The sequence below is a fragment of the Colletotrichum karsti genome (assembly GCF_011947395.1).
Source record: "Colletotrichum karsti strain CkLH20 chromosome Unknown Scaffold1, whole genome shotgun sequence".
NCBI classification, from domain to species: Eukaryota; Fungi; Ascomycota; class Sordariomycetes; order Glomerellales; family Glomerellaceae; genus Colletotrichum; species Colletotrichum karsti.
In genome coordinates this window covers 1724776-1744192 of record NW_024065901.1, presented here as the reverse complement: position 1 = coordinate 1744192, position 19417 = coordinate 1724776, and the positions used below count along the sequence as shown (strand labels likewise).

General features: G+C 55.4%; 7 protein-coding genes across 7 annotated transcripts; 3 read left to right on the top strand and 4 right to left on the bottom strand.

Annotated features, from left to right (window-relative positions):
- Positions 1–3722: 3722 nt before the first annotated feature.
- Positions 3723–8004, bottom strand: CkaCkLH20_00394 (nuclear pore complex subunit nup133; the record flags this gene model as incomplete). Its single annotated transcript, XM_038883114.1, has 4 exons — positions 3723–4027; positions 4078–7485; positions 7536–7605; positions 7660–8004. 4 exons carry the CDS (start codon positions 8002–8004, stop codon positions 3723–3725), a joined length of 4128 nt encoding a protein of 1375 aa, XP_038751819.1.
- A 1443-nt stretch (positions 8005–9447) lies between these two features.
- Positions 9448–11429, top strand: CkaCkLH20_00393 (AFG1-like ATPase; the record flags this gene model as incomplete). The annotated part of the gene is made up of 2 exons (XM_038883113.1): positions 9448–10420; positions 10474–11429. The coding sequence occupies 2 exons, from the start codon at positions 9448–9450 to the stop codon at positions 11427–11429; spliced, it is 1929 nt and encodes a 642-aa protein (XP_038751818.1).
- A 270-nt stretch (positions 11430–11699) lies between these two features.
- On the bottom strand, positions 11700–12406 carry CkaCkLH20_00392 (uncharacterized protein; the record flags this gene model as incomplete). Its single annotated transcript, XM_038883112.1, has 2 exons — positions 11700–12248; positions 12356–12406. 2 exons carry the CDS (start codon positions 12404–12406, stop codon positions 11700–11702), a joined length of 600 nt encoding a protein of 199 aa, XP_038751817.1.
- A 523-nt stretch (positions 12407–12929) lies between these two features.
- Positions 12930–14289, bottom strand: CkaCkLH20_00391 (malonyl -acyl carrier protein; the record flags this gene model as incomplete). Its single annotated transcript, XM_038883111.1, has 2 exons — positions 12930–14023; positions 14103–14289. 2 exons carry the CDS (start codon positions 14287–14289, stop codon positions 12930–12932), a joined length of 1281 nt encoding a protein of 426 aa, XP_038751816.1.
- Positions 14290–15038: 749 nt separating this feature from the next.
- CkaCkLH20_00390 (adaptor complexes medium subunit family protein) lies at positions 15039–16773 on the bottom strand (the record flags this gene model as incomplete). The annotated part of the gene is made up of 3 exons (XM_038883110.1): positions 15039–16206; positions 16257–16676; positions 16730–16773. 3 exons carry the CDS (start codon positions 16771–16773, stop codon positions 15039–15041), a joined length of 1632 nt encoding a protein of 543 aa, XP_038751815.1.
- A 338-nt stretch (positions 16774–17111) lies between these two features.
- Positions 17112–17470, top strand: CkaCkLH20_00389 (uncharacterized protein; the record flags this gene model as incomplete). Its single annotated transcript, XM_038883109.1, has 2 exons — positions 17112–17226; positions 17289–17470. The coding sequence occupies 2 exons, from the start codon at positions 17112–17114 to the stop codon at positions 17468–17470; spliced, it is 297 nt and encodes a 98-aa protein (XP_038751814.1).
- Positions 17471–18170: 700 nt separating this feature from the next.
- Positions 18171–19294, top strand: CkaCkLH20_00388 (exosome complex exonuclease RRP4; the record flags this gene model as incomplete). Its single annotated transcript, XM_038883108.1, has 2 exons — positions 18171–18373; positions 18469–19294. 2 exons carry the CDS (start codon positions 18171–18173, stop codon positions 19292–19294), a joined length of 1029 nt encoding a protein of 342 aa, XP_038751813.1.
- Positions 19295–19417: the final 123 nt, after the last annotated feature.

The following is a 19417-nucleotide window of genomic DNA, read 5'->3' as shown; positions in this document are numbered from 1 at the left end:
CCTCACCCTTCCGGGCAGGTACCTTGCCTTACCGACTATCGAGCGGAGCAACCTGAGCCATCGCAGTGGGTACCTCGCTGCCAAGGCCACGCTTATGGGAAGAGGAGAGGATGGTACTTGTCGTCACTCCAATTTCCTACCAATTTCGCATGTACCGGAGTCGACTTCTTCTTCGGGTCGCCTACAGCGCCCCTGGTCGCTCCAATTTTGCAGTACGATCTTCCATCTTCCCCTTACGCAGTACCTTAGGTTCTCAACTCTTTCCTCCCGTCCCGCCGTCGTCTCTTCTCAACCGCCCGCCAGCCCAGCCTGCCATATCAACCGTGCGACAACAGTCGTCGTCGCCTTCGCTGTCGCCTGCATCCTCGTCAACGAGATATATGGCCTTGTTGAACCCACACCGTATTAGTCTCGTCTCGTCTCGTCTCGCCTCACGAGAAATCTCAATTAAACACTACCTCCTTTTCCAAGATCCGAACCATTGCGAACCCAGAGTTCGCCCGACTGCATCAACGCTCGTCATCTGATGCTCCTTCTCCTACTCCGGCTATGCCTAGCCACCCGCAAACCTCCTGCCTGACATGGCTCCGGGCCTAGGGTCACGACAGAGACGCCAAACTACGGATAGTCCAACGACGCGCCAGGGGATATGGCTACCTTAACTCTGACCGCGCCTATCCCGTCTGGACCTGTACAAAGTACACAAAACATGTCTGCTCCCTTGGAGGCTGCAGCATAGCGGCAAATCCCACCTATGCCAAGCCGAGCCCAAACAGCACCGGGAAGCGCTAGAAACCACCCTAGAAAATGCGGCGTGTGCCCTGTGCGGGGATCGAGGTCCGCTGACGGGATACTTTCCAACCGCTTCAAAGGCGGCATTCCTCGCTTTGTTCCCGTGGACGAGGAATTCCATCTCCTAGCCCCAACAGCTCTGCTAGCCAGTCGTTATCCGGTCGACGACCCCTTTGGAGGGACACAACACAAGATCCAGACAAGGGATGACCTCACCCTGAGACCGCGAGGTCCTCGGAAGAGAAAGAACACGATCAAACATGGCGTATCGGCTAGCTTTCTTCACAAGCGCATCTAGCGATGCCATCCGCTCCAAGTCAAGCCCTGCACACCGAGTTCCTGAGAACCGGCCCGCAGCTGAGGAATCCAGATATGCTCGCTCATACTGCACTGAAATCCTCGGTACATGGAGGGTGCTGCGAGCCATTCCCGCAGCACATTTTACCCCGTTAACAATCTGCGTGGCATCTGGCGACGACGTGTTCTAATATTCTCAGTAATCAGCATAAACGCAAAACCTTGCAGCCTCGTACCGGCGTGTCTTATCCATCGAAACTATCACCTCCGGCAAAAGCGATACAGCATAAAGAATGGGTCGGGAAACACCGCTTATTCCACATGAGAGCGTCCAAAAAGTTTGCGATTCGTCGTCACCTGTTCAACACGAATGGCCGCAAAAGAATGCTTCAACGGGTCGAATAAGAATGGCGGATCGCCAACAAGAACCCGCCTGTCTGCAGCCGTTGCAGCTGCTCAGGCCGCCACCGTCCAATGACATCGTCTCCTGCGACAGCTCTTTGCCCGTCCCGGCTTGGACCTGCAGCGGTGTTGCAGCCCGGCAAGCTTGGTTCCCACCGCCGAGATGCCGCCCGAGATGCGGTGAAAGAAAGCCCGCCCCGTTCCATGTTGGGTCTTCTAGATACAGAAGTCGTTGCTTGACAACCAACAACCGCTGAGGCTGCCCCTTGGCATGGATACCGCTTCCCAATGCCATTCGATACGGGTTGCCCTCTTTCTGATGTTAGGCGTCGGATTGCTTCCCACCCAACCACCCATCAGCACAACACAACCAAAAAGTGCACATCATCCGATGTCTTCTTCCCACCATCCCGTCGAGGGATGCGGCTCGAAGAGCCACTCGTTCAGTCTCCCTCCCGCCCTACGGTTTCACTTCTCCTCCCCCGATCCCCGTCAGCTGGCCCTCCCTCGCAATCGGAGATATTCTCCAACCTTCAAATGAAACGCTGACCCATCTCCCTAGAACTCTCACGAGTATCAACCACACACAGGCCTCCCAGCGTCCCTCCACCACCCGTCATCCAATGAACAACTCCCGTCAAGCCCGTCCCATCTGCATGCAATCTTCTTGTCTCTCAGAGCTCACGAACCTACGAGACGAAAGGAACAGTCCAGAGTCCTAGGGCAGTCGACCGGCTAGTCCCGTCTACACTGTCTCTGATATCTGCCGCTCAAAGCTGATCCATCGACCTCGTGATTATAAGATATGCCGGACTAACAGATGGCCAAGCTATCGTCGAAGCAAGATCTGGCGAACCAAGCAACTCAGGCTTTAAAGTTCACCAGTCATGTCTCAAGCCGGACAACAAGCCCGCCGCCGTGAGTAATGCCCGGGATGAGGCTCGCTCTCCTCGGCACAAACGGTGGCTTGCTCATCCTTGTGAATGACGTCGAATTCCCCATGGCGTCTACCTCTTGCGCGCGCAACGCCTCTCTCAACAGCATGAATCGTGGTTTATCAAAGTTGCCGTACACTAAAACTTTAGAAACCCGCAAATTTTGCCCAAGACCAGGAGGATGCTCTACCAAGCAACTCGCGACAGTGACCGCAGAACTTCTACTTACCAGCTGAAATGCTTCAGACATCGTAGTCATCGCTATCGCTATGGCCAAAAACAAACTACTTTTTTTTAATAAAAAAAAAGCTGTAGTTGATACAAAAGCCCGTTTACTATAGATACTTCTGCCGCCGCCAAAATCCTACTAACCACCAACTCACCAGTATCCATACTGCAGGCACACATACTCAGCTTGTAGTTTACATGATGACATGCCTCTCAACTCATCAAGAAACCAAACTCCGGAGCCCCCTCCCCTCCCGCCGTGCCCAAAAACTTTGCCCACCTGTCAAAGCAGGAAGATCCTTGCTCCCGACCCCTTGGCAGATCAAAAAAAGCACAGTTGCCTCATCATCATCTCACGTAACGAACCCAACGCCCGGCATCAATCCAACGCATCAAGCTCCCCACCTAGAGAGGTCAGGGTTTGTCGCATTATGGGAACGAATGCAGACACATCAAGTAAGAAGAAGAAGAAATAACGATCAAACTTTTTCTAATCTGGAGCAGCTTTCTCCCAAGCCGTCTCTCGAAAACGGGGAACCCGAGACTTTGTTTCTCTCCTCCGATTGATTACTACACGCGCCAAGACGATGCCGGCCGCCCAAGTCCCCTCTTGTGTTGCCTCCTCCTCCTCTCTTCCTCTCTCGCGTGTGTTCCCCATGGTTTTCGTTTTGTTGTTGCTGTTCAATGATATCTGGTGTTTCGTTTCTTGGTGGTCTTTGTGCCTTTTCTTCTTTTTAAAGGAGAGGAAAAGACGCATATTGGAAAAAGAGAAAGAAAACCGGACGAAACCTTCCCAAACCCCTTCCTTCCCCCCTTAAACCTCCTTCCCAATGTCATCATGAAAGTGTGTGTGTGTGTAGTTAAGAGTGATGAGTAAAGAAAGAAAAACGTTGGCCTCGTGCCGTGGCACTGTAAAGGCGGGACATACCCCCATGAAGCCGTGCGGCTTATAATACAAACAATTCCCAATAGCTAGAACAAAGAAATCCCTCCATCAAGACGAATGACATGCATGGCTTCCAATCTAGGATCCAAGTCAGATAATAGGGGAACAGGTGCAGGTTCCTCCTAGTGGATGCCATTCGCTTTGCCATTCGTGTGCTGTTCGGGGAGCTCCTCGGTAGCGGCCCGCGTGGCATCGTCCACCGATTCTGCAACCAACGACTCGGCCGTCTCCGCCGTCGTACGGCTCCATTCTTCGAGACGCGACTTTTCGATGTACTTGCGCAGGACTGAATCCTCCCACTTCATAGCATCCAGGAGCTTGTCACGGAAGGACTTCTCCATACCATCGAAGCGGCTGTCGAGATCTTCCGTAAATGCGCCCAGCGCGTCAGACGGACGGAATGGACGGTAGGGGTCATCAATGGTTTCTTGGCTATTGTCAGCGAAAGAAGGCATTTACACGAAGAGAAAGACTTACGATTCTGGTAGCAGGAGACGAAGGCATTAAAGAGCGCGGTGTTGACAAGCTTCTCCTCGACGGCATTGTCGTCCTTCAACTGGGTGTCGTTGATCTTGGCCCAGTCATCACGGATGAAGCAGCGTCTCCAGATTAGGCGCTTCATCATCTTCAACTCTTCTCCTTGAAGCTCGTAGGAAGCCGCCAACAGCGCAAGGTAGAAGGGGTCCGCGATTTCAGCTACCGTGTCCGGAGGAAGGCTGACGAGCGTGAGAAGATCTATGAGAGACTTGGCATCTAACGCCTCGTGCTTGACGAGCCGCCGCATGCTAGTCTCAAAGATCTGTATCAGAGCCTTGTGCTTCTTAGGAATATGCAAACAGTGGTTCTCCATGGCAAGCTGGACTTCAGCAGTCTCATCCACGGCGGTCTGGATCGAGGGGAAGATCTGGGCATAGAGCTGGTCTTGAATTTTGATGAGTGAAAGCGCGTTGTCGATAGCCGCAACCTTGTCATTGGACTGAGATGAGTCCTCGCTACTCTCTGTGCTTTTCAAGCCAAAGACGTCAGGCGTGGATGACTCTTGCGTTTCGGCCAGGAGAGCGAGTTTGCCGAGACTGAGCTCGATTTTCTTGTTCCAGACCTGTTGCTCGCGATTGAGTCCGAGGTTGAGAAGGGTCTTGGCCGCATGGTCGATATCATCCTCGCCTTGGATATCGTTGATCCAAGATATCCTGGCAAGCTCGGGCCTTTCACGAAGAAACTTGGTCCTGTATGCGTGGTTGTCGAATTCGAAGTCCAAGACTGCTTTCACGCCGGCATTGTCCAGCAAAATCTCGTAGGTCGGGAAAGCAAAGGCCTCGCCGTACTTGTCGAAGTATTGGCCAATCTGCCTTTCCCTCGATTCTGCCTTCTTCGTGAGCTCACGAGCCTCGGTCTGAGACCTTGACAGAGTTGCCTCGCTTCTGAGGGTGTTAATCTGTTCGATCATGGCCAAGGCCAGGGCTTTCCAGCATCGATGCTTTTCAGCAATGCTTATGCTCTCATCCCACTTGCCAAGGCGTAGAAGAGCAAGAACTTTGTCGTTGCGCTCCGAGTCGTATAGCTTCGTCAAGTGCTCAGACCACTTTTGCGTCTTTGCATCGAGCTGCACAGCGTTCCAGCGCGATGATTCAAGAAGAGACACCAGGTATTGATCTGTCAGATTTGAGATCTCTGAGTTGATCTTCTCAAGCAGAGTGGGATCAGGCTGCTTCGACTTGTCCTTTACCTTGTCATTTGGTGGGTAGTATTGATCGAGCCATGTGTGAGTCAACTCGAGCAATCTCTTCAAGTTGTTGCAGATGTAGTTGCAGCCTGTCCACGGCTCCGAAAGGCCTTCGTAGTTGTCGCGAAGAATGCCAAATTCTAGCTCCTCGTCTTCAAGACCGTAGAAAGCCAACTTCTTCTGCCGGTAGTCAAGGGCCGTGATGAGCGCTACCAAGTTCAGTTGCTGCGCTTCGTACATGAGTCGAGTGATGCGGACATCATTCATGATATGGTCCTTGTACATGTACTTGATCACTTCATATGCCCAGGCAATGAAGAGCTCAACCTTGGCAACGTCGTGAACGAACCAGTGTCTCACACGGTCGACCTCCCCGGCGTTGCGGTTAGGTTTGCTCTTATCATCCTGGTGAATGAATTCGACGATTTCGGCAACCAGGGACTTCTTGTCGTCAGCAGGTCGCTCGTTGGTGAACGCCTCGTGACGCTTCCAAAGAATGGTCGCGACCATCATCTTCTCAGCGTGTGAAAGCAGCAGCCATCGAGTCTTTCGGTCCAAGTTGACCTTAGTGATCTTGAGGTGCTGCATCAGGCGTTCCAGAGCAACGACACGATTGCTGAGATTGTCTTCGAGAGATGCCGGCACAGTGGAGATATAGGGTGTTGACGAGCTCATAATCTCATGGCTCAACTCCAGTGCAGCTTCCGCAACTTCGCTGTCCGAAAATTGAACGCCTCTTCTTCCGTCAAAAACCAGCGGGGTATCTTGTTTGTTGCCGAAGAAAACGGCCTGCTCTAGCTTGCTTTTCGGTGTGACTTTGGGGGGCGTGTCGCTGCCGAATCTGTCTATATCTGTTGTTGTCAGTCGGACGACGCCGGTGCCGCGGACGATCAAAACGACTGCTGGGTTCTTTGTTTTTTGGCGTTGGCTTCTTGACTCCTCATGACCACTGTGAGGTTCTTCAAAGCCAGAGCCAAGCACCTCCGAGTCATTGTTGTCAGAAAGACTGAGAACGTCCTCATACGTTGGGGGAATAATATGATTATCCTCCTGCAGTTGTGAGTCGGGCGATTCGGGAGGAACGCCGATTGACGCAACAACCACCGCCTTGTCGAAAACGATAAAAGCCACCAGAGCCGGCCTGGGAAGGTAGAGACGAGGTCGGGCGGACTGCAGCGGATTTGAAGGGCTGTAGCGTGCTCTGTAGGATGTAATAGGCCGGACCATGCCGACCTGGGCCGAGGATGAGGAGAGAATGACTTCAACCAGGGAGTAGTGGGATTCCTTCTTCTTTGTAAGGCTGACGAGCAAAACAAGATGCTGTAAGTTGACGTCGTCAGAAGCCATGGCGTCGCTTAATCTGCTCATATCCTGATACTTGGCTTCCATTCCCTTCGGCACGAACGCGAAGTCGACAACCTCGAACGTGTCTTGGTGGAACTCGCTGCTCGAAGGATCGACTTGGCGAATCGCGTCGACGATTTCCTCTTGCATGTCCGCCTCGACAATGGTATCGTGGTGCCCTCCACGGTGGATCCTCCATGCGTGCAGCCTTCCCTTGAGAGTTGCAGCAACAACATTGCGCTCGCCGACGCGTGTGGTACGCTCCGCCCGTATAGCGGCGATATCTCCACGTCCGGTTGAGTGTGTGAGGGCGTGGCGGATGCTTCCAAAAAGTCCCCCATTCACGGGTCCGAGGCTCGTGCGGAGGAATTGAACTGAAATCGTGGGTCTGCCATGTCCGTCTCGTACGCTCATGAAGGCCAGTCTGCCGCTGCTGAACGCAAGAATAAAGCCGGCGGACTCGGCATTGGTGATCTGGATAACCCTCTCGCCGGAATACATGCCAGAAATCGAACCCTCCACGCCGTGCCGCTGTTGACGGATGAAGTCCAATGTTGCGGCGCTCGAAATGGACTCCCAGTAGGCGACTTTCCCGCTTACGGGCATCACAACAACAAGACCGGGTTCGCTGGATGATGCTGATGGCGACACCAGACACCCCAAGGGGAGAGGGTCCGAAGCATGCTTGGAAGGGTATGGGAGAGTGAATGTAAAGGTCTCGGGGGATTGCGTCGGGGTCGTGTAGGGCCATACGATGGCGTGGGTATGGCTCAGGCTGAGAGCGTAGCCGTTGGAAAAAATCTCGCCATGCTGCTGAGCTACACGGGCGGTTAGGTAAGGACGCGCGCGTTGATGGCAAAGCACTTACCTGAGGCATCTGCACGGATACGGTCTGGAAGCGCAGGGAGTTTGCTCACGGTATAAGCGTTGTTTGTCGTCTGGAAAGTGGTTAGCAGCAGTCGAGGGCAGAATGCGACCGAGGTGAGACCTACCAAAACAACACTTCCATCGCCCTTGGTAGGTCTTTCGCCGCCCTTGGGCTTCTTCGCGCGTACGCTGAGCTCCTTCCTAGGTGTTGGTGTGATGGGGTGGTGGTGGTTTTCGATGCCGTCTTGCCGCACGTCGAGCGTCGCAACTTTGTCGGACTTGACCTCGTACATTTCGGAGGCAGGCGTAGACGAGACTTCGGGGTTCACGAAGGTCTGCTCGGTCAGAGGCACACGTTGGCGCTTGGCCTTGGGTTGTTGAGCAAGGCTTTCATTGCTGGCGGGTCGTTGGCGTCTTCTGCTTCGCGTGGCCGTGGCCGGACCGCCCTCGCTCATGGTCGGAGAAAACATGGTGATGTCGAGCGACCGGGCGCGCGAGGAGTCGTCTTGGGGTCGCGGTGAGGATGATGATGCTCGGTACGGTGGATGAAGAGAATCAGAAAAACATTTCGAGGATGGATTCTGTGGCCTAAGGTATTGCTGGGGAAAGTGGAGGCCCGTAGACGCAGGTGGCAGAACTCCCAAGCGGATTTAGCAAATATGTGAGAGTGACGAAGCATCAATCGATTGGGTCTTGTCGAAAAAAACACAAGGTTGCTGCATCTGCCAAGCACGGACCACCAGCGACGCCAGCTCCTGTCTTTCCTGCTAGCAGCGTATTGGGTTTCTGGGTGGTGCAGCTTGCGGCGCGCAGGTTCCCCCCTTCTGCAGCTGTGCAGGCGTGCCAGCTGAGGCGGCGCAAGGAGCAACGCCAGCACAACGATACTTTGGCCCGGTACGTACCTGCTTTGACGGGTCTTTTGCTGAACCCCCTTTTTTGATTGGACAACTCCGCGATCGTTCTGGAGCCTACTGAAGTCGCCGCATTGGAAGAAAAAAAGGGACCTGACCCTGAGTGGAGCCCCGGGAACCAAGTCAACAACGTCACTCCAGCGCTGGCCCTCGGAAACTGACGGCGAGACATCGAAGAGCTGTTTTGATATCTGGCAACAAAGAAAAATCATTCACCATTTTTTGTGTTCATGAGGGTTACATATTGAGTTCCTGGATCTGCAATAACACAATCGAGCCATAAATCAAGACCGCAGCTATCGAACCTCGCTCGCTGGCTCCTCACACGTTACTCGGCTCGGGTTCCGAGCCTATCTGGGGTCCGACTTACTTCCTTCTGGAACACACATCGAGGCTTGAAATTTGTCGACCACGCAGCAACTCCGAACCAGGGACATTCTTTGGCTGATGGATGGGCAATTCAGCGACATGATCATTTCATCCGTCAACGTCTTCAGACACTAGGGTGTTTAGCATCACTTACACACTTCCTCACTCATTTACCGAAATTAGTCGGAGGTATTTCGCCTGCCACCCACACAACTAAGTATACTAAGAGAAGGACAACAGTAGTTCAGCGCATCACTAAGTCGAGGCCAAAGGTGCAAGACACGATAGCCTTTTGTCTTTCGTTCCTTATTTGGTCAGACTTGAGGGATCGTTCCGGTGCTCTTCTCTATTTCTAGGTTGCATCTGACGGCTCTGGCGCCTTGATCCTAAATTCAGTGGTGCCGTATAAAAGGAGAGTTGGAGTGTAATTTTCTCAGGCCGAAACCTCAGATTGCTATCTCGAGTACAGAGAAGACATATCACTGCCTAATATTTCTCTCCGCCTCGTCTCGTTGCCAGCGTTCTCTTTCCTGGTCATACCATACTCTAAAGATGACGATCACAACGATAACGGCAACGATGAAACCACAACCGGCGAGGATGGCCCTTATGGTCCGGCGATACTCAACCGCCATGGCCATCACCGACCCTTTGGTCAAGTATCGCACACTCGTGTCTACCAAACTTCTCGCCCCGGACCCCTCTCAGCATCGGCTAGCCATTCACCTTCAGAAGCTGTATTCCCGACTCAAAGACTACGCTCCAGAGGTCGACTACCGCGAGCGTCTCAAGCAAGTCGCCGAAATCCCCGAGGCTCGGGATCCGGAAGAGGCCGCCGCAACTTTAGCCATGCCAAGCCATCCGATATGGGACAACCCACTGTTCAAGCACCTGGCGAGAAAAGCGATGCCAGAAACGACCGACCCGAATCCTATGGCACTGGTTCACGTCATGACTAGTCTGGAGGGTGCCATCACGATTAAGTCGCCCAAAGGACTCTTCCTCTCCGGCGAGGTCGGCGTTGGCAAGTCGATGCTGATTGACTTGTTGGCTCAGGGTTTACCCACAGAAAAGAAGAGACGCTGGCACTTCAATACCTTCATGCTATACACGCTCTCGCAGCTCGAGAGATTTCGCCAGTCGCATCCAGAGCTCACGGGCAATGAGAAGGAGTATTCCATGCTATGGCTCGCCAAGAAGCTCGTCGAAGAGTCCCCGATCTTGTTCCTGGACGAGTTTCAGCTTCCGGACCGCGCAGCAAGCAAGATCCTTAGCCACTTGTTCATCGCTTTCTTCCACCTTGGAGGCGTCCTTATAGCCTCGTCCAACCGCATGCCCGAGGAACTCCAGAAAGCCATTGGTGTCGAGTACACAGTCCCGCCATCGGACGGATTTCTCAAGAGTCTGTTCCTTGGCGGAGCTCGTTCTAAGTCTACTCTACATAGCCAAAACGACTTCGCAGCCTTTCTTGAAGTACTCAAGGCCCGTTGTGACTTCTGGCACATGGAAGGAGCTACTGACTTCCGCCGACGAGAATCTGGCGAGACTGTCTCTGTTGAAACTCCGCTTACCAGCTCGGTCGTAGAACAAGCCGAGGTTAAGGATGGTGTGTGTCCCCTTCCCCTGACGCTTGAGGAACACTATCACTAACACCAGCAGGACAAGAAACCTCGGAAACCACAAAACCAGCAAAATACTTCATGCTGGACTCGGATTCAACACCCTGGTCAACAGAACTCTCCTCCTATCACTCAGAACCCTGGAGCCCGGCAGAGCTCACGGTGTATGGTCGCACAATCCGTGTACCCCGCCAACGACATGGCGTAGTCTACTGGGACTTTGATCCCTTGGTCGCGACGTTCGGCCCAGCAGATTACGTGACCATGGCATCGACATACCACACCTTCATCATAGACAAGGTCCCAACTCTAACATCACTCCAAAAGAACGAAGCCCGCCGGTTCATCACTTTGCTTGACGCCCTCTACGAGGCCAGATGCAAATTGTTCGTCCGCGCTCAGACGGGTCCGGACGACCTCTTCTTCCCGGATATCCGCGCACAAGAGAAAGCCGCCGCCGCAGCCGCCGCGGAGGAAGTCGTCGACTCGGACGCCATCTATTCCGAAACCATCGCAGAAGTCTATCAGGACTCCGCGGCGCCGTTCCGACCCAACATCTCGTACTACGACACAGAAACCCCGACGGCCAAGTACGATCCCGATCAGGATTCCGATTTCGGGAAGTTAGGGCACGTGAGCGGGACGAGTCCGAACTTCAACGAGACAGCCAAGTTCATTGGGGAGGACGAACGCTTCGCTTTTCGCCGTGCTGCCAGTAGACTCTGGGAGCTCTGCAGTGCTGCGTGGCACGCCCGTGAGGGCCCGCCCGAGGCGTGGTGGACTCCGGTCCCCCGCGCCGCACGACACTGGGAGAACTCCTCGCCGTCCATGCCAAAGAAGGACGAGCCTCTATCGCCCGGAGGTAGAAAGACAGACGCGGTCATGGGACCATCGAGACCCGTTGACGGGCCCTTCGGCACAGACAAGCTCGTCATCGAAAGGTGGCAAGCTCTAGAGGAGGCAGAGCGCAAGCTGGAAGAGTCTCACAGGAGATGATCTTGTTCTTTTGGTTTGGAAACGTTCTGTTTTCTGCTTTTTAAATTACGCCCAGAAGAGATATATATGGATGCATAGCATAGCATTTTGGCGATTGCTGGATTTACACAAATCTGTTTAAGGCGATTTAGACCTTTGAGTCTCAAGATAGATATCTTACAACGCCAGTACAACCTGGCCCATCAATATAGACCCGCAATCAATTCGTAAACCATGAGGACCTCCCTCTGTGAACGCCGAAGACTCCACACACCACATATCCCAATGCTATCACAGCGCCGTGACACCAGGCGTCCAAGCCCCCCCGATCCTCCTCACATCCCCCTCGAACTTCCTGCTCTTGATAACCCTGCCGCCGCGCCCGGAAACCGGCGAGTGCTCATCGGGCTCGTAGAACGGGTTCTGCAACAGCCGCACGTAGGCGCTCTGCACCGCCCTGAAGACCACCCGCAGCTCCTGCTCCCTCAGCCCGACGGCCCCGCGTCCCTTGGCAGACGCCGCGGCGGCGTCTCCCGCCCCGCCGACCCGCCGCCCGCGCATGTCCACGACGACGACGATCTTGACGCCCGTGTTCGTCTCCCACCCGTACGCGGCGAGGCGCTCGTCGACGGCGTGCAGGAGCCCGACCTCGCCCGAGAGGCCGGAGCCGCTGCCGACTCCCGCGCCGGCCGCGTTGGCGCCGTTGCTGTTGTGGCGCAGCTCGAAGATGTCGAGGGTCGAGGAGAGGAGGAGGGAGAACTGGAGGGGCGTGCGGATCGGCGCGAACGTGTTCGTGGACGGGTTATGTGAGGGGAAGATTGAGATGTGGAGGGGGTTGTTCTGCGCGTCATGTCAGCTTCGTTGTCGTCGTTCGCAGCATGGTCGTGAAGTCTGCAGAGAGGACACGGAGGGTTTGGAGGGGTTGCGGGTGACGGGGGAGAGCGTACGTTGCGGCCGATGATGCCAATGCAGGCTATCGAGGGGATCGCGGTCGCCATGGGCGCGGCCGGTGGTATGCTTCTTCGCGCAGGGCGTGTGTTTCGGTGGGCTTCCGGCGGAGGATGCGCGATGCGGTCGGTAGACACGGTTTTGATTGAGAGCGGACGTCAGTCTTGAGTTGGAGATTGGAGAGCTGGGGTAGCTGGTGTGGACGGGAGCTTAATCTTTTTTGGGTCCTCCTTCTGGTGCCCCGCATCAAGGTCAGGGGTCAGCTAGCAGCTCTGCTCTTTACCGTCTGGGTCACCACAGCTCCACGACACTCACGGAGTCTGGGAGACGGTGTTTTTGATGGATGCCTGAGACCTTCGCATATTGAACGATCATAGAACGTACAAGAATTGTCTGTGGCCACAGCCTTCTTACAAGAATAGTATTGATGTACGGATAACCCCACGCCAACAATCATTATGATAATTAGTCAAGACAGACCATAAACGAGCTCTGATACTCGTGGCTAACAAAAGCGCCGTGCCGGAGAACCCCAGAAACCGCATAAAGATGTCATCAATCTTCAATAACTCATCAGTCAATCTCCTCCTCAGACACCTTCTCCGTGTCCTCTAAGCCCCTTAAAACCTCCTCGATCTCGCTCGGGTCAGTGATAGCCCAGACACCACCGCCCTTGACTGAGTCCTTCCCCCTCATACCGACCTCTTTTCCCACGAGGTTGCGTCCAACCTTGCCAGGCCCAATACCAATCCACCGCCTCACCTTCTCCTCCTGGTCGAGGTACTTGATGCTGTCCCACCACCTCACCGTCTCCAGACACTGCCTCGCTAGCAGATCCTTCACATCCTCTTTACTTTCAAACGGTCTCGCGCTGACGTTGCTTATACATGGCAACCTCCCCGGGAACGTGATAATATCCTCCCCCTCGCGCCCCTTCACCCTACTCTTCTTCGACAGCATACTCTTAACCACCGACACCGCGGGCTTCATAATTGGGCTGTGGAAAGGGCTGTCGCTATTTAACCGCACCGCCCGCGGGTCGTGGCCCAGGAACTGCCGCACATGGGTCGCGAGCGTCTTGATCTTCTCGATGCTCCCGCTCAGCACGATCTGGTTCTTGCTGTTGATGTTCGCGATGAGCACCTGCTCAATGGGCGGCACGTCCTCGGAGCTGTCCCCTTTGGACCCTGCGCTCGAGTGGCCCACGAAGTCGTGAATCGCATTGATCAGGGGACCGAGGTATTCAGGCTCTGTGACAATGGCGACCATGCCGTACTCCCCGCCATACTCATCCATGGCGCGCCTCGTCGCTTCTGACATGGCCTCGGCACGCTTGCGCACGAGATATAGACTGTCTTCGAACTCGATGTACCCGCCCGCCACCAGCGCTGCGAACTCGCCCAGGGAGTGGCCCAGGGTGACGTCTACACGCTGCGGCACGTCGAAGCCGAACTCGCGCTCGAGGATGCGCAGGATGAGGATCGACGTCGCCATAATGGCCGGCTGGGCGTTTGGTGTCCGGGTGAGCAGTTTCCCCGGCCCGTGTGCGATGATGTCGGAGAGCTTGTAGCCCATGTAGTGGTCAATCTCCTCGAGAATCGGTTTCGCGGTGGCGGGGAAGGCTTCGAGCCAGGGCGTCATCATGCCGACCTTCTGTACTCCTTGGCCTGCGAGTTACACAATGCCGTTGTTAGCTTATGCGCCGTGATCATGACAACCTCAATCCCTTGTCAATTGTGAACTAACCTGGAAAGAAGAGAGCCGTCCGCGGCCGCTTCCCTTGCGTCGAGGCATGTCGCCGACTACTCCTGATCCTGGATGCGATATCGTTGTTCGTCGTCGCGGCTGGTCTTCGGCCGAGGAAGCCGAGCAGCCCATCGGCCCATATGCGTTCGCCGCCGCGGCGGATGAAGTGAGCTCCGGAAGCTGTCATGACCAGTGGCGCCAGCCAATTGCGAGCTGGGGGTGGCTAGATTATCGCCAACATGAGCTTACTCGAACGTCCCCCTTTGCGAGTAATAAAGAGAAAACGGGGAAATCCAGGACCGGTTCGAGAGGCATGAATGAGGCGAAAACAAGTCTCGGGTTTTTTCTCGACCAGTCGTCGAATGTGTCACACAGCCAACCTAAGCCACGCGCGGCATACGGGTAGGGAACGTGGTGCCCCAGGCTTTTGCTGCGGTAGGGCGTTGGACAATGCCAAATGACGCCAGGCGGTTTTGGTGACGCCAGAATGGCAATTGGCGGATGCTCCTAGTGGCCGCCCCTAGCCGAAGTCCCGAGGCCGACCTGGAGATGATGGACCTCCTCGCTGGAGTACCCCGCGATTGCGCGCTGAAGAGCACCTCTCACAGGCGCGTTTCTTGGTTCCGCTGCGCCGGGAGCGGGGCACTTCAGCAAATGGAATGATCACCCCAGGGACCAGGGGTCAATTGCCGCCGATGAGTTGGAGATCTGGAGTCACAGTGATCTTGGAAGATGTACGATGTTGACTTAAGCCTGGAATACCTGGCAGCACATGGCAATCCCATGGTTGGCAATGCCATCAGTCTCTGACCGTTTCTGCTGACGTCCCCTAGGTTCCCACCAGCCGTTAGGCTAAACAAGGCAGAGCCCGCCAGCATGTGAAATAACTTGATGCTCTAAAAATTCTAGTCATTATATTTCACGTCATTGCGCAGACTAACACCGAGTCTCTACACCGCCCTTGCTGACAGTCAGATACTTGACGCCCTTGTACGGCTTCACGCCCTCTCCCAAGCCTTTGCTCTTCCGCGGGTCGATCATGATGCTTTCCACCTTAAGACCGCTCGGTAACCAACCCTTGACCGAGAAGCTCACCGAGGCCGAGCTGGGCATCAGCATCTTGTTCTGGGCCACCTTTTTGGCATCCTTCTCGTCGTCCACCGCTTCTTTCGTCTTCTTCGTCCTGACCGGGCTGGTAGCCTGGTATGGTTCGTCGTAGCCGTAAGACTTTCCGAAGCCGAACCCGTTGGGGTCCAGCTCATCCTCGTCCTCGTCAGGAAGCTGGCCAACTACCGTACCCCTGAGACCGTAGTATGATGTGCCGACTGACAACTCCTTGGTTGGGATGTGCCACTCCAGAACCTTCTCGCTGGGGCTGAAGCTCGCATCTCCTTTGCTTGGCCGCAGCTCTGACAGGTTTCTAACCTCAGCCGGCAACGGCACCGTGACGATGAGATCCTCCATTAATGGCGATGCTGGTGTTCCGGCATGAGGGCCCCCGAAACCTCGACCAGCTCCTCCTCCGCCCCTTCCATACTGACTTTGTGATGATGGGCCGCCCGCACCCAGCACCTTGTTCACATGAAGACGGACTTCAAAGTCGGAGCCCGCAGGCCCAAGTCCAGTCTTCATTTCGATGTTGACTGGTAGCTTGAGATTATTTGCGCCTATGTTGCCACTCTTGCCGCTGGTGAAGGGCAGCAAGTCAACCTCGTAGCTCGCCAAGATGAAGCGGCCATCCGGAGGCACGAAACTGAGTTCACCGGGTCTCTCCTTCCACCTAGATAGACGAACACAAGGGTGAAATACAGGCAACTCCATAAAACCCGCGAGGTTGTGTTTTCCGGATGGACTCGTTAATGTCATGACAATGTCAGGTACGCCTGACACCTTGCAAGTAAATGCTATTGTTCCGTTGGCGAACGCTGCCAGAGGTCGTCCTGAAGGCGCGAGCGTGACCGTCAGAGTCTCGACGATGTCGGCGTACATCTCATTAGAGGTGTGTCGCACGTTTGCCCTGCGCCAGGGCAAAGCCGGGGTGTTCGCCGCGATCAATGAAGGTGCGCTCGAGTTCGAAAAGCTTGTGGCAAAGTTTCCAGGCTTCCTAGACACTAGTCAGCATGTTACGTCTTAACCTTGCGACGCGTCTCGTACCCTGGCAGGTTGATGCTGCCGAGCAGCTTGCCCACCCATCCTTCTACCTCGACCAGATCCCTCAGCGCGTTCGGTTCCGTAGTGTTTATCGTGCCGGCGTCACACATTTCGTTAAGAAGTTGCGCGACCACATCATAGTTGCTCTCGATCTTGTGCGCCAGCAAGGGAGCGCCAAGAAACTCTTCGAATACGTCGATGATGCGGTGGATGAACTCGAGGACGAGGAGAGGCTCAATCTCGGATGACGAGGTCGCCAGGAACAAGAGATTCGCGTGCTTGAGGCTAAAGACGAGAGTAGGCGGGCTCGTATTCGGTAGATATATCAGATTCGGCCGCGGCGTGGGATGTTCGAGGTAGAGTGGGAGGAGATGCTGCGCTGATAGAGGGCGGGAGGTGTACGTGTGCGACAGGATAGCATGGCTGCGGGGTGTCAGTCTTTCTCGGCGAGCAAATAACTCCGTGAGCTGACTGACTTGTGCTCATCGTAGATGTGCAGCGCCTCAATAACGCCGTTCATCGTCAGGTCGGCATGTGCGGTATAGGAAGGCCGGGTGGGGGAAGGGTTCTATCTCCCTCTTGTTGGTGATGAGGTACGGAGAGTCGGTGCTTGCTGGCAGCGGAAGCTCCAGAGCCAGGAACCCACCCATCCCGCCGTGGCGCACATGCCCGATGATGAAATTAAATGTTAGTGCAAGGGACGGCTCTATCCAGCCAATCACAATGCACCGCAATCCTGCCGCCCGCCGTGTAAAGCTCCCCAGATTCTAAGGCACAGTACACCGCGTTAACTCGTCGCCAGAGCACCCGTCGATCATCTCGACTTTTTTGTAAGGTCGACTCAGAGCCACCGCCGCCATGTTTGGAGGAGGAGACAAAGTCCCCAGCGTGGGCACCCTCGACAAGCCCGAGAACCTCGACACCCTCCTGCGCGAGGACCGCGGCGACGATTGCATGTCTTGCAGAGTCATTGGTAAGACCCTTGGCTATGCCGACTTCGTTAGAGGCGCAACATGCTGATGGTATCGCGTGCAGGAAGCGGCGCATTCATCGCGCTCGCGGGCTACAACTACGTCTCCGGCATGAGCCACCTCGAAAGACAGCGCGCGATGATCCTCAAGTCCAATTCGATGTTCGGCCTGAGAAGCCGCAAGCTTGGTGTCGCTGGAATCTCGATGGGCTTGGCATACCTGGGAATCTGGAGATTTCTTCGGTGAAGAGAGCTACGACGAGGAGGACCTGAATCCGAAATCACCACTCAGATCATACGTACGGGGAAAAGCTGGTAGGCAGGTTAGAAGAACCGCCACGGAATCGGTCGCTGCCGCCGATCGCCCGCGAATGCTCGACGAAGATGAGAACAGTGCGACGGCCGGGAAGGGGACTGGAAAGGCCGAAATCTATATCAAATGAAGGAGTCTTTCTCCAAAGAGAACTTGAGAGAAGGCACACGCCGCTCATCCCCCGCGCAGCTGCCAACTGTATGCGAAAGGAGGCTCCTGATGGGAGCAGCCGGACGACCTGTATTATAACGCCGTGAATGAAGAATAATAATTTCCAACGTAAAGTCTGTTAATATGAAAATAATAATAATGCCGAATTCTTTTTTGTTCAACCGTGAACAGATCTGTTGGGATCTGAGGCTTCTGGAAGTCACAGAAGCATTGCGTTGCTATCCATCAATCGCATGCTCCAATCTGCCCCTCCAAAGCTTCACCAAAAATTCTTTGCACTTCGCAACTTCAACCTCACCATACCCAAAGAACTCCACGAACCCCGGCGAAATCCGCGATTGGCGCCTCCAAGCTGCAAAAACGAGCCCAAAACTTCCTGGAAACTAGGATTTCATCTACGAACGGCTCAAACCCACCGCAAACCATCTGTTCCACGGCCTCGTCGCCGCCAACTCCCGCAAAAATGCCCATCACAATCCTCGCCCCGAGAGGCACGCCGTCACAACACAAGCCCCCACAGCAGGCCAGCGATTCCGACTCAGATTCCGATGGCGGCGTCGACATCGAGGGCGACGTGCCCATGCGCCCGACTAAGCGTGCCCGCGGCGACAACTACGAGATCGTAACGCCCGGTGAAGTCATCACGGACGACCCCCAGTGGATGAGGTTCGTCTTCTCCCAATCTCCAAGCCCCGGCCTCAAATTTTCCTCTACTCCTCTGCACGTATTGGACGATTCCGTTATACTGACGAGGCACACAGAGGCCACGGTACCTACGTGACCCCAAGCACGACCGAGATCGTCTCCTCCGTCGCGGGAACCGTAACCCGCACCAACAAGCTCCTCTCCGTCCGCCCCCTCCGCGCCCGGTACACCCCCGAAATCGGCGACCTCGTCGTCGGCCGCATAGTCGAGGTCCAGGCCAAGCGCTGGCGCGTCGACGTCGGCTCCTCGCAGCTCGCCATCCTCGCCATCTCCGCCATCAACCTCCCCGGCGGCATCCTCCGCAAGCGCACCGACACGGACGAGCTCCAGATCCGCTCCTTCTTCGCCGAGGGCGACCTCGTCGTCGCCGAGGTCCAGCAGCTGCACCAGGACGGCGCCGCGAGCCTGCACACCCGCTCCCTCAAGTACGGCAAGCTGCGCAACGGCGTCTTCGTCGCCGTCACGGGAACCGGCGGCGGCGGCGGCGTCGTGAGGTCCAAGAGGCAGCAGTGGGTCATGGACGCCGCGAGGGGCGCGGGCAAGGTGCACGTCACGCTCGGCGTCAACGGGTTCATCTGGATTGCCAAGCATGTCGAGAGCGAGATGCCCGAGTCGGTGGGCCTGAACCGGATGGAGGAGACCGTGAGCGCCAACGTCTACTCGAGCCAGAACGACCGCATTGACGTCGACACCATGCGGGAGATCGCGCGGATACGCAGTGTGATTCTTGCGCTGGTGGAGAACGGTCTGCGCGTGGACGAGGATATGGTGGCCAGAGGCTACAAGGAAGCGGTTGAGATGGGACTGGAAAGCGTCGAGGACGACATTTACCTGGGCGGCGAGAAGGGGAAAAGGCTCACGGAGGCGTTGCTGAAGGAGTAGTCATACCAAAATCGGCATCAGAAGGCGAACGGTGTTGGAACTTCCGAGAAAAGGAATAGAGCATGTTCGTGAGAAATGTCTTGGGACCAAGACTCTAATAGACACCAGGAGGCTTCATACAGC